We start from the raw sequence: 14605 nt of genomic DNA, 5'->3' as shown, positions 1-14605 counted from the left end.
CTTATATGCTATATTATATATTTATACGCTATGATATATATGTGTGTGTGTGTGTGTGTTTCTTGGGATCTATCCATATCCAATGTATATACGATCTCGTTGTTTAAATAGCTGCATAATATTCCATTGGACTGATGCTCTAGTATTTATTTAACCATTCCCCTTTTAATGGGCATTTAGCCTTGGAGAACTTTCTTTAGGGGGTCATTCTGTTAAAGCAATAAATACATAAGACTAGAAAATACTTGACAAATTGCATCCAACCAAAATGAAATTCAAAGTAAGTTTAAAAAATAACAATTTAAACAGCCTAAGAATTTTTACCAGTTTTATTAATTTCAAATCTTTTGAACACATATTATTAAATCTGAAAGCTTTCATTATTGCCCCACATACTTATCAGGGAAATGAAACCTTTCCTTTCACTTGAAGTGTTTTGACAGAATATCTGAAAACAAGAAAGGAAGGGCCTCTAGGGGAAAGCGAACACACCAGGCAAATGAGATTCTGGCTCTCCTCCTTAGGAGAGGGCTTATTTTCAGTCAGTTACTTGCTGTGCCCAGTAGATATCAGACAAAACCAGACTGCAATAAAAACCATGAGCTCTTCTGAGTACTTTCCTACAGAGGCCCTTACTTTATTGAATCACTTTACTTAAAAAAAAAAAAGAGTATCTCAGTCTTTAAAGACATCTTGAACAAGTAAAATAGATAATAACAAATAATAAATCAAATAACAAATCAACAATAAAAACCAAACTAAACTCTTCCCTCTCTTGCATTTCGTCTTTATTTCAAAGGAAGAGCATTTGTGGTTGAGAATCTAACAAAGTCCCATGGCCTTCAAGTCATCTTTTATTCTAAATGTGCCTTCCAGGCTAAAAGTGTCTTGCATATGAGAAACCCAAGGTGCCTGACCTCAGTTTTTGAGGCTGGAATACCCCTCTGGGTCAAATGGAATACCACACAGACGGTACCAACCTCTTGAGCATTGATGGGGCAATAAATGAAATCTTGAGCAAAAACTGCATAAGAAGATGCAGCTTGGCTAGTTCTTTATAAAGAGTGAGAACTCAATAAACAAGTGCTAAGCGAATGAACCAAGTTTTGAAACTAAAGGCATTTTTGTCAAGTTGTCCTCTGATAACAGACCACATCCCTAAGAAGACTGCACAGAAAAGGGATAAAGTATGGTGCCAAGAAAGAAGTAGAAAAATTATTTAAAGACTAGCTTCTTATCTGGTCCACAACACAACTGTGAAAAGGTTGAAATGAATGTTCAAAGAACCCCCAAACATTCCTTTCTGCCCTGTCTTCCTTAAATCACCCTTTTGTGGTGCTCCTTCTTGTACCCATGCCAGGGGGCCAGCAAATATCACACTCTTGCCACTACTTCTTCCTCTGTCTTGTACAACCTTTGCTCATGACAAGACCTTACAAGTGAATTCACACTCAAGTGTAAATGACTGATACAGTTAAATCTGTTCTCTTCATCAGGGTTCTTTATTTTTTAATAAAAGACAAATTAATCTTTAATTTTTTAATGCCTCAGGATACTTTTATAATCACATGGATCTTCTGGTACTTCTGAAATCATGCATATAGCATAATGCCAAGTGTAGCTACTCACACAAGAGTCTTTGTCCACAACCTAGAGTTATGCATTGGTCTCAAATGTTTCCCACTGATCTAAAACTGCACTCCTTATCCATAATCTGAGGAAAGAGGACCAAGATATCAATTTAGTTCCAAATTTTGGCTTGACCAGAATTGGTCAAGATCTCTTCTAGTTACTCTACTGAAAATGAGTAAGTCACAGTTTTTTTTGTCACTGAACAGAAGTCCCATAAATGATACAATCAGTCAGAATACTTGAAAGATTAAGCTAAGGGTAGAAGTTTGAAGCAGTCCAATTCTCCATGATATGTTATAAATTAGTTCTAAAATATCTAAAGACCAGAAGTAGACCAGTTAGCACTTCAGTACAACAAGAGGTTATAGCTAATTATGATACATATATCAGGTCTGGGACATATATTTTGTAGTGGTTTCTCTGAAGGGATTTGCAAATTAAATTATTTAAATACGCTTATCTTTAGCAGTTTAAATAAAATGACATTTATTTTGCCAGGAGATTAATTTTTAACCTGGCAGCTATTTTCAGACAAATTGCTGTCAGGTTATCACAGTGACCAACTTGGAAGGAAGGAAGAAAGAAATTTAGAGAAGACTGTTTTGTGTTCAATCCTCCAAGCTTGCATTTTCCCAAAGAGGCAAATAATTTCGTTGATACCCTGAGACACTGGGTCCCAAAGATGCTGCACTATTTGCATCTTTGTGACCTGATTTCAATAATAACCACAAATTATTCTTAATTTGGCTTTTCATGTGGAGAGCTAAAAATGTTTTCTAAAAGAGGAATTCTTCAAATATACTCAGAGACAGTTCTGTTGGCAAATTGGACATTTGTATGGGAGTGCATTATGGAGGGGCAGGGTTATGTATTGGAAAAAACTCTGAGCAGAAAGTTGGGAGACCCGGTTAAGTGCCCGCTCCAAGAAGATTGTTAGCAGAAGAGCTCTTCCAAGGGCCTCAGGCCTCAGTTTCCTCATCTGTAAGGTGAAGGTACTTAGAGATTTATTATTTTAGTCTTGTGGTGAAAAGTCCCTGTATCTATGAAGCCCGCCTAAGTGATATCAAGTCGTGTTCACCTGTGATCCCCACACAGACCACAAGGTGGCTCTCGACCTGCTCACAGTCTGCGCACCCACAACAACTGGATACCATTAGGCCCCAATTTAAGGTCTGGATCTTAAGGCACAAGGCATAAAAACAATGTCAACTGACAATACAGCTATTGTCAGGATAGCAACCCAGAATATATGTTGGATTACTGGCTGACAGAATGGAAAAGAGGAGAGCTTCCTGAAGTCAGGGGGCAACTCTCAATTCTACTTAAAGTGCTTTGAATTTACTAGCAAATTTTCAGCTTTCAATACAAACCAACAAGCCATAAATCAAATGTCTACCAAACATCACAGCATGCTATTGAAATACATTAAAGTGGCCACCAACAACCCGTTCATTTCTCTCTTGATGATAAGAAATCTCAGTGAGTACTTTGAACAGTGCAGAAATGAGTAATATTGATTAAAAATAATCTTAATCAAAAATGACCTAAGACAACAAATTCATATCTTGGTTTCTTTTAACATAAAGAGCTATCAGAACATATACTTTACCAAAACCTAAACTATAACCAATATGGAAATGTGTTTTCCAATAATAAGAAAGAAGAGTAAATTTAAAAGAATATGGAACAAGGTTTAAGCGTTTTTTTACAAATAAGCAATCACATCTGATGAATGAATTCATTAAAAAGATTCTCACTTGAATGTCTTGTAATTTTAAATTCAAATAACATTTTTAGTTTTCTCTCTGGATAACATAAATCATAAACCCAAAAAGGCCATGAGAATTCTCCCACTGCAAGTTTCAGGTTGAGATGTTAGGTCTGGTTGTGAAAACACAATGAAGAAGTCATACCTTGAAATCATATGTGGCATCTGGATTTTCATCACAGGCAATGACTTCTGGAGCCATCCAGTAGGGGGTCCCAATGAAGGTATTCCTTCTGCCCACTGTCCGATCTAGCTGGGCACTGACTCCAAAGTCCACTGTTGAAATGAAGACAAAATGAATGATGTCTATGCTCTTAGATTTCATGCAGTGATAAAATGAATTCATATTTTTAAATTGATGGAGTCTACCAATGAGAAAAACACCAAGTATTATAGCTAGGTTCACAAAGGATGCATGGGAGCCAAAAATTGGTATTAAATTGAAGGCAAGTGTGGTTGAAACAAAGGGTAGTAATCACGGGATATGAGGAAATGGTTAAGAGTTGAGGTGCTGGAGTCAGACTGACTCCACCCACCACAATGTGACCTAGAGCTAGCAGATCAACCTCTTTGGGCTTTGGTTTCCTAATCCATGAAATGAGGATAATGGTCCCTGTGAAGAACTGTTCTGATTTTTAAGTGAGATAATCTATGTGAAATATGCTCTCAATAAGTAAGTGTTAATTAGTGAAGAGTGAATATTCTGAGGACAGCTTACCTAGTAGGCACTGCTTAGCCTACACAATGTATACTTTTGTTTGTAAAAGGGAGTATTCATGAGATGTAAGTTTGGCCCCAAATGCTAACTAAGAAAAAAACAGAAATACGTGTATTTTAACAAAAAGGCAGGAGCCAATGTTTGGGATATAAACATTGAAAATATTTAAATCTCTTTGAATATAAGTAATCATATGTACAAAGATTCTTTTCTAGATGATAAATCATATATCCTAAAACCTTCCTTATAGGATATTTGTCCATTCAAGCTCTTATTCATATGCAAAAACAGGCAAATGCATGAAAGAATTCTCTACTTAATGTGAACAATCCCAGATTTGTTGCGGGAAGGGTTCCAATGGATAGCACCAAAGAAAAGGATTCCCCTCCTTAGAGACCCTGACAAATTCAAGCAGGAAAATCACTGAAAGTGGGAAATTGAGCATCCATTTTGTAGAGGCACCTTAGTTAATAATGAAATCAATGTAAATACAACTTAAAGCATAGGGAAATGAAGCAGAAATTAGTTATTCTAAATATGCCCAACTGTGGATACTTTCAATAAAAAATGGGTATCATCATTGTTCTGTTATAGCTGCAACAATGTAAACAAATTAGAAGATGTAGGAGATCATTTCAAGATCTGTCATGCCTGATCTAGTGGGTCTTTGCTAAAAAAAAGCTATATTAGTTTTACACATTAATTAAGCACATGGCTCTGCTCATCATATTGTACAAGAACTCACTCCTCAAGATGCTTTTAGAAAACATTTTTTAAATAGAAAAAGAAATACTTTCATTTCCATTCTTTATTCAATGACCTCCAAAACCACAGTGACATATTTACAATCATTACTAAAAAAAAAACCTATTGAAACAATCCTATAAATTCTTGCAATTTCCAGGCTCACTGGATTCTTTTCTTACCTAGTTTAACTTCTGCATTTTCAGTCAGCAAGACATTCTGCCCTTTAATATCTCGATGAATCACTTTATGCTGGTGCAGGTGACTCAGCCCCTGCAGTGATGGAGAGTTGGGAAGAGTTCATAAAAACATAAGCCAAAATGCAAATAAATTATTTCGGATACTAATGATGCAAAAAAATATTAAATGCACACAGAGATACTTTCAGAATTATATTCACATCTTTCATTTGCTCACAGTGCCATGTGAACCCACAGGAAACTGATCAATTGTGAAATGCAATATAAAGGTAGTTCTTGCTATGCTTGAATATTAGCTTGAGGATACAGTGCCAACCTGCATGAGTTTCAGTTAACAGTATTGTGAAAAGTGAGAACTGCTTGCATTTGCTATTTGATAACAGGAACATCTCTGCACAGAAAACTAATCTAATCTAACTGAATCTCTTGCCTTCTTTGGGGGACAATATTCGAATTTAAAACTTTAAAATAATATTAACTCCTGCTGTATAATTTATCATCTTTTATTCTGTTGTACAATTTTAATTTATGCACAATAAGATGTTTTTCAGACCATTCAAGAAATTTCCCACAGGGTCTAGCCAATGTGGGTCTCACCAAAAAGAGAAAACAATTCTTTTTCTTTGTTAGTAATTATCATTGCCATTTTTAGTGCTTTATGCTATTTATGACTTTGTGCTCATTATATGAGATAATTCTTTGGTGACACTCAAACCTGATTGTGTTCCATTCCTCGATGAATTATTCCCATTTTGGCTTCTTTGTGGTGTGAATTCTATATGCTATAGACTTACTCCAAAGTTCTCATGTTTCTCAGAGACTAAAAGAACCTAAAATTCGAGTCTTAAAGTAAATTACGAAAATGCTAACACTTAATTCAAGGTACTGGGTACACAAGTGGTGTCATTTCATTAGATGTTGTTTTCTATATTTTACATTTTTCTCCATGACAACAAAACCAGGGTATGGAAGTTTGAGGTTGGGTCAAAAAGAAATACAATTTTAATTCCTTGAATTCCCTTTTGGAAGAAACTCAGCATGAGAATACAGATGTCCAAAGAGATCCCTGTGTATATGTAGGAAGATGAGTAAACCCAAATCGTGTGATAGGACAGTACAAGACACAGGTTTCGGTCTTAAAAAATAACTTTCTTATCTAGTCAGTTTGGTACAAGGTAGGCATGAAGCAGATTTAAATGTAGGGTTTTCCCAGCACATAAACACTAGGTAAATCCTTAAGAGTAGGACGGAAGATCTCTCCCTCCTTCACCACCAAAGTGACTGAAACAGAAACCAGAGCATATAAACAAGACAAAGGTTTTATTTAATGAGATCATACAACGCATGGAGGGGGGGGTCTCTGAAACTTCTTGTGGACCTCCAGGTGATCAAATGTTCCATCCAGTGAGTCATCTTCTCTCAATGGCTAGTTTCATTTGGAAGAATGTATCAGAGGAAGAAATCCACTGTTTCCACACATTTTAAAGCAAGGCATTGTGAGATTTTCATGGGGTAAAACATCCCTGGCTGCTCATAAGAATCTTGGGTATCAACTGACTAATCCTCTGTAGTGTAACCCACCAGCTCTGGAGGCCTGACAGATTCTTGGCACCCACTGCTTGGTCTGGATGACTAAACAATCAATCACGTTTTTCTTGATTGTGCTGTTTCAGATGCAAGATTTTAACAGTCAGAAATTCAAACTAAGTTTAAACATCAACACTTGGAGATATGTCAAACATGAAGGAGATCAACAGCCACGCCTCCTTGTTTCCCACTCAAATTTTGTTCTGTGATCTGTTTAAGAAATCTTTTTGCCAAAGCCATAGAGATATTATCCAACATTTTCATTTAAAAGCTTTATTTTTATGCCTTTCACATTTATATCTACCATCCATTAGAAGTGATTTCTGAATATAGCATGAAGCAGGTGTTAAGTTTTATGTTTTCATATGGATATTCCATGGACCAAGCAACATTTACTGATAAGAGCAGCTTTTCTCCAAGCACAGCAGCATTTCCTTTTTCATAAATCAGGTGTCCACATGCAAATGTGTCTATTCCTAGACTCTCAATTTTGTTCCACTGGCCATTTGTCTAATCTTGCGTCAATACCACTCTGTCTTAATTGCATAGCGGCTTTATAATAGGTCATGATATTTGGTAGCATAAATTCTCCAGTTTTCTTATTCAAGATGACGATGGCAATTTTTGGCCCTTTACATTTCCATATAATTTTTTAGAAATCAGCCTGTCAATTTCCATAAATATACCTACTGGAATTTTGACTGTAAGTGCAATGAAACTGTGGATCGAACTGGGGAGAAATGATATCTTAAATGTTGAGTTTTCCAATCTATGAGCATGGTATATCCTTCCATTTATTAAGGTCTTCTTTAATTTCTCTCAGTAATGCTTTACAGTTTTTAGTGTATAAGTCATTCACAACTTTCTAAAAATTTATTTCTAAATAACTGACTTTTATGCTATAAATGTTACTTTAAAATTTCATTTTCTATTTGTTTTTTTCCTAATCTGGTTTGTATTTAATGAATAAACATTATCCTTTTAGGGCCTTCTTTCTTCTTTCTTAACTTCCATTTATTCATCCATCCATCCATCTATCCATTCGTCCATTACAGTGCATAGCCTGTCTCTGAAAGGCGTATCTTGCTCAATTTGTGATAAAACAGTTTTAACTTTTCTTCCCTTAAGCTAAGGAGGCAGAGCTTATAAACAAGTAACAATCTACTAAGACTGGTCAGTGGATATATAAGAGCATCTATATTAGTAGCAAGAGATAATTAAACTACTCTGAATGAATTAAAATATGCCAATTACTTTCTTTTCCCTCAACTGAGCTCAGCAAATACGGCTCCAATGTCCAGCTTGCCTGACTGTGGGTTTTGTGGGCAAAGCTAACTCAATAGGCACAGTCTTGTCTAGCTGTTTGATCTATTTAAGTGATTAAATCTCAAAGAATTTTTTAAAATGTAAAATTAGCTAAACTAGGTTGTATTACTGCAATGATTCAAGTCATACAACCCTTACATTATGTGTTGAGAAGACATTAGCTATGATAAATTAGTTATAAGCTTTCTGAAATAGAAAACTCGAATTAGTGATCAAAAGCTCTGAAACAGTTCCTTTCCTAGGTGCAACACTATCTTTATGATCAAAAATCAAAATTCCAACAGTAAATACCATTGAAAATGAATCCCCAATGGTTGTTAAGGAAAATCACCCAATGTTAACTCTTCCAAAACAAGAGCACAGGAGCTTTCCATTCACTTCCTCCAAAAGTATCCAGAATAGCTCTCATTTACTTTAGAGCAAACATCCACACAAACACAAGGACCACCTCATCTCCCAACACTGCCACCACCATCACCGTTAGAATAAAACATTAAGAGTTTTCCAATACATTTATGAATTTCAGTGGAAGGTTTAAATCACAGTTCAATGCCTCCCAAAATATCCTGTGTTGCTCCTTGTCACATACCCGTAAGATCTCTCTGCAGATGTACGCAATCCACTCCTCCTTCAATGTGTTACCTTTTGTGTTCTTGATCAAATCAGTGACAGAGCCAGCGCCACAGAACTCCATCACCAACTGGCAAAGGAAGCAAACATGCCATTAGTATAATTACATCTCACAGCTTCCAAGAGGTTGGGCTAATAAAGCCACAAGGCATTCCAGTTGGCTACTTTGGAATGCCATTCCTGCAAAATAAAAAAAAAATCTTCATAAAGCAATATATAAAACATAAGTTTTTAATTTCAATTTCCTCCCACAGTGAAAGAAAGAAAACATTATTTTTTAAAATCTTCCCATCTGAAAGTTATAGTTGGAAATTGAGGAAAATCTTCACATTTAAGTATTTTTTTAAAATGGGAGCAGGTTGGTGGTTCAGACATAGTTAGGAATACCTCTGTGCTTTTCCCAGCAGTTTAACTCATCTTCCCTTCAAAAGTAGGGTCATTCCCCTATCAGAAAAAGCTATGGTTTTCTAGGTGGCCCAAGTTAGGACAATACAAGTGTATATACTATTCATGTTATTGGTTTGTAAGTGACACTGTAAGCTGTCTGAGTGGGGATATCCATTTTTAATTAACTTCAGCAAATGTTCCCAGGAGGTTGGACACATCAAATAAATTCAATAAACAATAAACTCTAATTTAGCACCTTTCATCCAAAACGCTCCAAGCTCTCTATAAATATAGACTCATTACAGTGCTCAGCAACTTTATAAAATAGGCAGAAAATAAACATCTCCCTTACTCAACAGGGAAGTAGAGACTAGAAGAGAAAAAGCAATCTATTTAAAGCTTTCACATCCATTTTCTAGGTTCCAAAAACATCCGTTTCCATATTTTCTCCTTCTTCAACAAAAGTCACATTATTAGGCACTTATACTACTATTTTTTAATAATTATATGAAAAGAATTCAGAATAACTAGCAATCAATCCCTGACTTGACACTAAAGACAGAACTAGAATGGAGCCATAATGAAATCACACTGATGGGTTTGGCTCTGTCAAAACGTACACTCCTGACATCAGCACCATGTCCTAAAAATTAACCTACCAGCCTACAAAATGTTCAGAGCAAAAATTATGCTTTCTTTTTCTTGGTATCCTTAATAACTAGTACAATATTGGGCAAAAGCAGAAACTCAATAAAAGCTCATGAAATGGGTTTGATGAATGAGTTTCTAATGCCTGTTCTGAATTGTCTCCTCGTGACTCCACAAAGGGTATGGAAATCCTCCCATCTTTATGGATAAAATGTATGATGACCAGGATTTGCTTCAAAATAATGCTGGCAAGGGGAAAGAAAGTAGGTAGGAGTGTGTAGGAGGGAGGATGTGCTGATGGTGGTTGGCGCTAGTTTTGGGCACATAGAGATTATACCTTTGTATATTTTAAGGATTTCCCATAATTCAAAGTTAAAGAAAATCCAATTATGTGATGAACCATGGCTCAACACCAGCAGAATGGGCCAAAGAAAAATCTTTGGTTAGAAAGAAAAGGAAGTTTTCTCAAGCGAGCCAGGCATGGTTTTACTCCTTCTCCAAATCCCATTTTTGAGAAACCAGTAGCCAGACCTCTTCCTCCACTGCTCCAGTATCAGCTGGAGAAAATGTCCCACCCCTGAGCCCTATTAGGCCCCATAACTATAGTTCCCAAGGAGAGCAGTGGAAGCCCAGTGACTCTGACTTTTAAAATTAGAATTGGGACAAAATACTTTCAAATAGTCAGTGGGAAACAATCTTATTCTAGGCAGGCACTCATGTCAGTGATTTCTATAATCTGCTTCTCCATTCAGCTCTAGCTAAGGCTGCTAAGTTCTTTTCATCTTACTATGGTACAAAATGATTGCTAAACTATGTAATTTTTTTTAAAGAGAAATAAAGAAAGAAATCAGCATTTGCTAGCAATTGGTTCCTGCAGCCACACAGCAACACTGATAATTACTGCTACCATGCAACAGGGCCCTTCCCTCACCACAGGTAACCTCATCTCATTAATAAACAGAAACAGGGCTCAACATGCCAAGCCCTGCAGCGATAAGTCAATAACTTCATTTCTCACAAGTAAGAAATAATTGTTCATTAATATTCTCCCCAAAAGAGAGTTCTCAAAGAGTTTACACTGGGGTGATAATGCTTGCTAACATTTACTGAGAATTTGCCATGTGCCAGGCACTGGGCTAAGTGATTTACAATTGTTGTTTCATTCTTTCTTCTTCCCCTCTATTCCTTTTTCTTAATTTATTTGGAAATGGAGCTTAGTTATGGTCTGTAGCTTTATCCACAGCATATAGTCATTAAGTAACTAGAGCAGGGTTGAAAACAGGATGCTCTCAGTTACTAGCTGTGTGATCTAGGGCTTGTTCCCTAACCACCTGGGGCTCAGTCACAACTTGCCAACCCCCCGACCCCACCACAAAATGTAAAATAAAAACAACAACCTTATAGGTCTAATGTGAACATTATGTCTATGGATGTCAAGCTCCTAGCTTCCAGAAAGCTCAACACAGCTTTCTGCGTTGAGCTCTGTTTGCATTTATAAAAAAGCAGCAAGGAAGTGTTTCCAACATTGGAAGACGGCATCAATACCTTCCCCCAAGTTCCACTTCAGTTGGATGCTGAAGAGACAGCACTAAAAGGTATTTATAAAAGGTATTAGGCTTATGTGCTTCTAAAACCCCTGTGAATGAAAGAGTACCAAAGACACATCTCTCTCTTCAAGCACATACCACACAGTAAGAAGACACAGTGGTGCATTCCATGGCATTGGATCTTCTTGTTTGGAGGGGGGGCGGATATTATATTTGAAGGTATATTATATTTGAAATTCTCACTCAACACCACCTAAATAACTGGGTCAGTAAATGAAATGCACATGCATATAAACTGGGAAAGGAGAAAGGTTAAATTGCAGGACAATGAGGCCAAGCCTGAGACTGCAGCCATGTCACAGTGTAGTACAGCCGAGTATTAGGGAATTAGGGAAAAGCATTGCTCAAATTACTTGGACATGGCTAGTAATTTTCTACCTAAATTAAAAAAAAAAAAAAAAAAAAAAAAAAAAGCTTACTTTTTAAAAACAAAGCTTCAGACAATTTCAAAATTTGCATGATTGATTGTTACATTTTTATCAGTTGCCTTACATTTCTGACAAGTGCAATTTCTTTTCTTAGAAGTTGGGGGTGAGAGAGCATTTATTATATCTTCCTGTGCTTCCTCCCTCTTCAGAACAATATTTAAGGAAAGGGTCTTCAGACTCAGTTGCTTGCAGATGGCATTTCAGAGGCCCTATCTGAGTCAGCCCTGAGCCCACCTCCTCCCAGGGGCAAGGGGACTTCAGTATGGATTGAGCAGAGGTGTCACTTCTAACCTTCCCTTTCCCATCTCAGGCACCTCTGAAAGAATGAAAAAAAAAAAGGCTTATTTTCAGGGTCAGCCTAAGAGGCCTGGGGTGATTTCTGGGCTCGATAAAAGATTCGCTCACTTTTTAGTTAATCGTTTTTAAGTTCCTGTAACAAGAAACAAAGCCTTAAATAATATCTTAAAACTGCAGACACTGGCCCAGAATATCCTGACAGGCACTCATTCCTCTCAAACGTCACCAGTGAGTATCCACAAGTACAAATGATTTTTCTTCCTTTTATAGGAATAGGAGGAGTGGGAGGCAGGGATGAGGAAGAGGAGGGCACGGGAGGACAAAGAGATCCCTACAATGAGAGAGGAGTTTGTACCAAGTGGCACCCTAAGCAAAGTAGAGGGAAGATACACTTCCAAGAATTCACAACTCTGCAAAAGACCAGCAAATTGACCTTGAAGGTCTAGAAACATCAGCCAGCTGAGACGCAGGGTATTTTTATCACGCATGCCTGGGAATAGCCACAGATATCCTCTGTATGATTTATGAAAGTGCAGACAAAACTCAAACTCAGTAACTTTGCTGTAGAATCTGCTTCATTTGCCAAAGGCATGTTAAGTCTCACAATAAAAAATACGTGTGTATAGACATACAGTTATAGCTATCATGTGATTACATGCATCATTTCAATCAACTGACATAAAGGTAAAGCAAAACTGTTGGGCATTTCAAATTTGGAAGAGAAACAAGCAATCTTTTTCATTTATTTTTAAACTAATGTATTTGAAAAAAAATTTGCCTTCTGAATTATATTTTTAGTCCTTAAAAGAGAACATTTGGGCCACAAATTCAAAGTCTTCCAAAGATGAAAACATGAGTCTCAAAGATGCGTTATGTCCCAAATTGTGTCATTAAAGCTTCTGGATAATGAACAATTTCACGTCTTGAAAATGACAATGGCAATCAAGAAGGCTGCCCAATGGCAAGGCCCACTAGAAATGCTCAATAGTCGCCTATGTCTAAGGAGATAGCCATCTCGGACTCAGCACTATGGCATTCAAGGAAATGCTTGAGAAGTTAGCTGCATCTTGTATTTGGTGTCTGGCACTCAAATTTCACACCGGGTATGCAAGATCTGGAGAATTTTTCCTGGTAGGAGTAAATTGTTACATGTCCACTTTGTCCACAGGCCTATCATAGGAACTAACTTTAAGGGAGTAAGAAATTTACAACTCCCGTCTCAAAATATACACTCAAACAGAAGAATGGGGGTCGGAAGCAAGTTTTCAGACAGATTACAAACAGGAAAAAAAAACCCATCTCAGATGACTTAGGAACTAAGGAACTTGGTATCTGAGGAATTTGAGAAGCGTAACGTAAATAGGAACATATACTTTGGCTCAAGTTAACCTAGAAAAGAAATTCGAAAGGTTGCATGGACCATTGGCAAAATAGCTATGGGCATGCTAAGGTGAAAAGTAGTTTAAGTGCAGTTCAGATGAAATTCATTGGGATAAAAGAAGAAATCATTTCCACATTCCTGTCAAAGAATCACCCATTGATTCATAAAAATGGCTCTATTAAAGCTAAACTCAGGCCCATGTTGCAAGATATTAAGTTAAGTAATAGCTTAAATCTGTGTTTGTATGTTAGTGACTTCCATTCTGTCTCTAGATCATCGAGTGGGGCGGCTCGGAGACTGGGAGACTGTTTACCATCACCTCTATCATTTTAGACACTTCATTATTTACTAAATTCAGCCTTTTAGAAGCTTTTACTTGCAAATAACAAGATCCAACCAGATCTCTAAAAACGCCCTCTATAAATATAGAAAAAGAATTCTTTACTTATAAAATTGACAAACACTGATTAAAACAATCCCAAACCTGAAAGCCTCATTTCTGATACACAGAACTAAAGAGAAATTTTAATTAACTGTGCAATAGACTTGGCTATGGATGGCTGAATTTTTAATGGTGTTATCTACAGCACCTTATCTTTAAAATCTTAAGAAATCAAAACAATGTAGTGGGCATGATTTTTGCCAAGCCAAGATGCTACAGCAATGGGACTCCAAAATATAAGACTTAAGTTTGGGAGTTGTAGCCAACATCACCGCAGATTTTAGAAAGGATCACTCTTTGGTAATTGAATAACTTCATGTCTTAGTTCATCTCACAGAACTGAAGGATTCTGGGTGCTGGAAGGACAATCAGAGATGATACAGGGGCTGCGCAGGTAATGTAAATGCATAAAGTTGAGCCTCTAAAGACCACAAGGAGTGATGGGACCTCTGGTAGCAAATTGGAGTGGGCAGGTACCCTCTAAAAGGAACAGCTGGTATACGGCTCTAACATATTGCTGCTATTTGGGATTTCAGCCAAATAATTCCAGATTGTATGCCTTTTCAAAAATTTTCAAGGAAAAATTTTATATGAAACTGCTTGATTTTACTACTGTTGGCATAATTAAAACACTACCACCTTATGTGAACCAAACTAAACACACCTACAGGTTGCAGTTAGCCTCTGGGGGGACAATCTGCAAACGGAGACCTAGTCCAATTTAATTTTTATAAGGAAGAAACCAAATGCCAGGGACACTGCCTTCTGCCAAAGTTAGAATTCAGGTCTCTGGATTCACAGGCCAGTTTT

The 14605-nt window shown here is 36.9% G+C and overlaps 1 protein-coding gene across 7 annotated transcripts in view; it reads right to left on the bottom strand.

Moving 5' to 3' along the window:
* Window positions 1–14605, bottom strand: part of TNIK (TRAF2 and NCK interacting kinase) — a 433418-nt gene that overhangs the window by 136601 nt on the left and 282212 nt on the right. For all 7 annotated transcript variants that reach the window (XM_037840750.1, XM_037840775.1, XM_037840728.1 and 4 more), the window contains 3 exons: window positions 8565–8675; window positions 5045–5135; window positions 3546–3676 (listed from right to left, as the gene is read on the bottom strand). In XM_037840750.1, the coding sequence (XP_037696678.1) occupies window positions 3546–3676; window positions 5045–5135; window positions 8565–8675 (333 nt within the window). The remainder of the gene's footprint in view (window positions 1–3545; window positions 3677–5044; window positions 5136–8564; window positions 8676–14605) is intronic.

The sequence above is a fragment of the Choloepus didactylus genome, chromosome 1 (assembly GCF_015220235.1).
Source record: "Choloepus didactylus isolate mChoDid1 chromosome 1, mChoDid1.pri, whole genome shotgun sequence".
Lineage (NCBI taxonomy): Eukaryota > Metazoa > Chordata > Mammalia > Pilosa > Megalonychidae > Choloepus > Choloepus didactylus.
Note: the sequence above shows the minus strand (reverse complement) of the source record. Positions and strands in the feature narration are given on the sequence as shown.